This window comes from Asparagus officinalis, chromosome 8, assembly GCF_001876935.1.
Source record: "Asparagus officinalis chromosome 8, Aspof.V1, whole genome shotgun sequence".
Taxonomy (NCBI): domain Eukaryota; kingdom Viridiplantae; phylum Streptophyta; class Magnoliopsida; order Asparagales; family Asparagaceae; genus Asparagus; species Asparagus officinalis.
In genome coordinates this window covers 78,981,244-78,981,653 of record NC_033801.1, presented here as the reverse complement: position 1 = coordinate 78,981,653, position 410 = coordinate 78,981,244, and the positions used below count along the sequence as shown (strand labels likewise).

At 33.4% G+C, this 410-nt stretch overlaps 1 protein-coding gene across 1 annotated transcript in view; it reads right to left on the bottom strand.

The window, feature by feature from the left end:
* Positions 1-410, bottom strand: part of LOC109821417 — a 101,851-nt gene that overhangs the window by 6,054 nt on the left and 95,387 nt on the right. The window contains 3 exon segments of the mRNA XM_020387602.1: positions 1-35; positions 67-126; positions 224-279. The exon segment at positions 1-35 is cut by the window's left edge and continues 40 nt beyond it. Coding sequence (XP_020243191.1) covers positions 1-35; positions 67-126; positions 224-279 — 151 coding nt within the window.

Sequence of the window (410 nt, the reverse complement as noted above, 5' to 3'; positions counted from 1 at the left end):
ATACCAAAGATTCTGCTTAAGCTCAAGATTACAGCCTATTTCGTAAGATATGCAGTATACAACTACCTGTAGCCCAATAACACTATCCTCCACAACCAAACAGTTCTTCCCTGATACACCTAATTTCTGAATCAGAAAAACTGGTAGTTTCAGTCAACATGTATAACCACACAAAGTCAAATATAATCTGCAAAATAAATAAAACCAGAGTAATACTGATTACCACAGCAGCTGTTAAATAAATTGATGGATCAGGCTTTTTCTCTTTGACATCATCTCCTGAAATAGAAAGCATTACATATTGCCCTGAGCATTGCATAATATGTGTTTTAAGTATGGTGATGAAATTTACCAACGTATAAAGATTTCACTTGTTGAAAAAATGCTGATTCAAATAAAATGAATCCAGT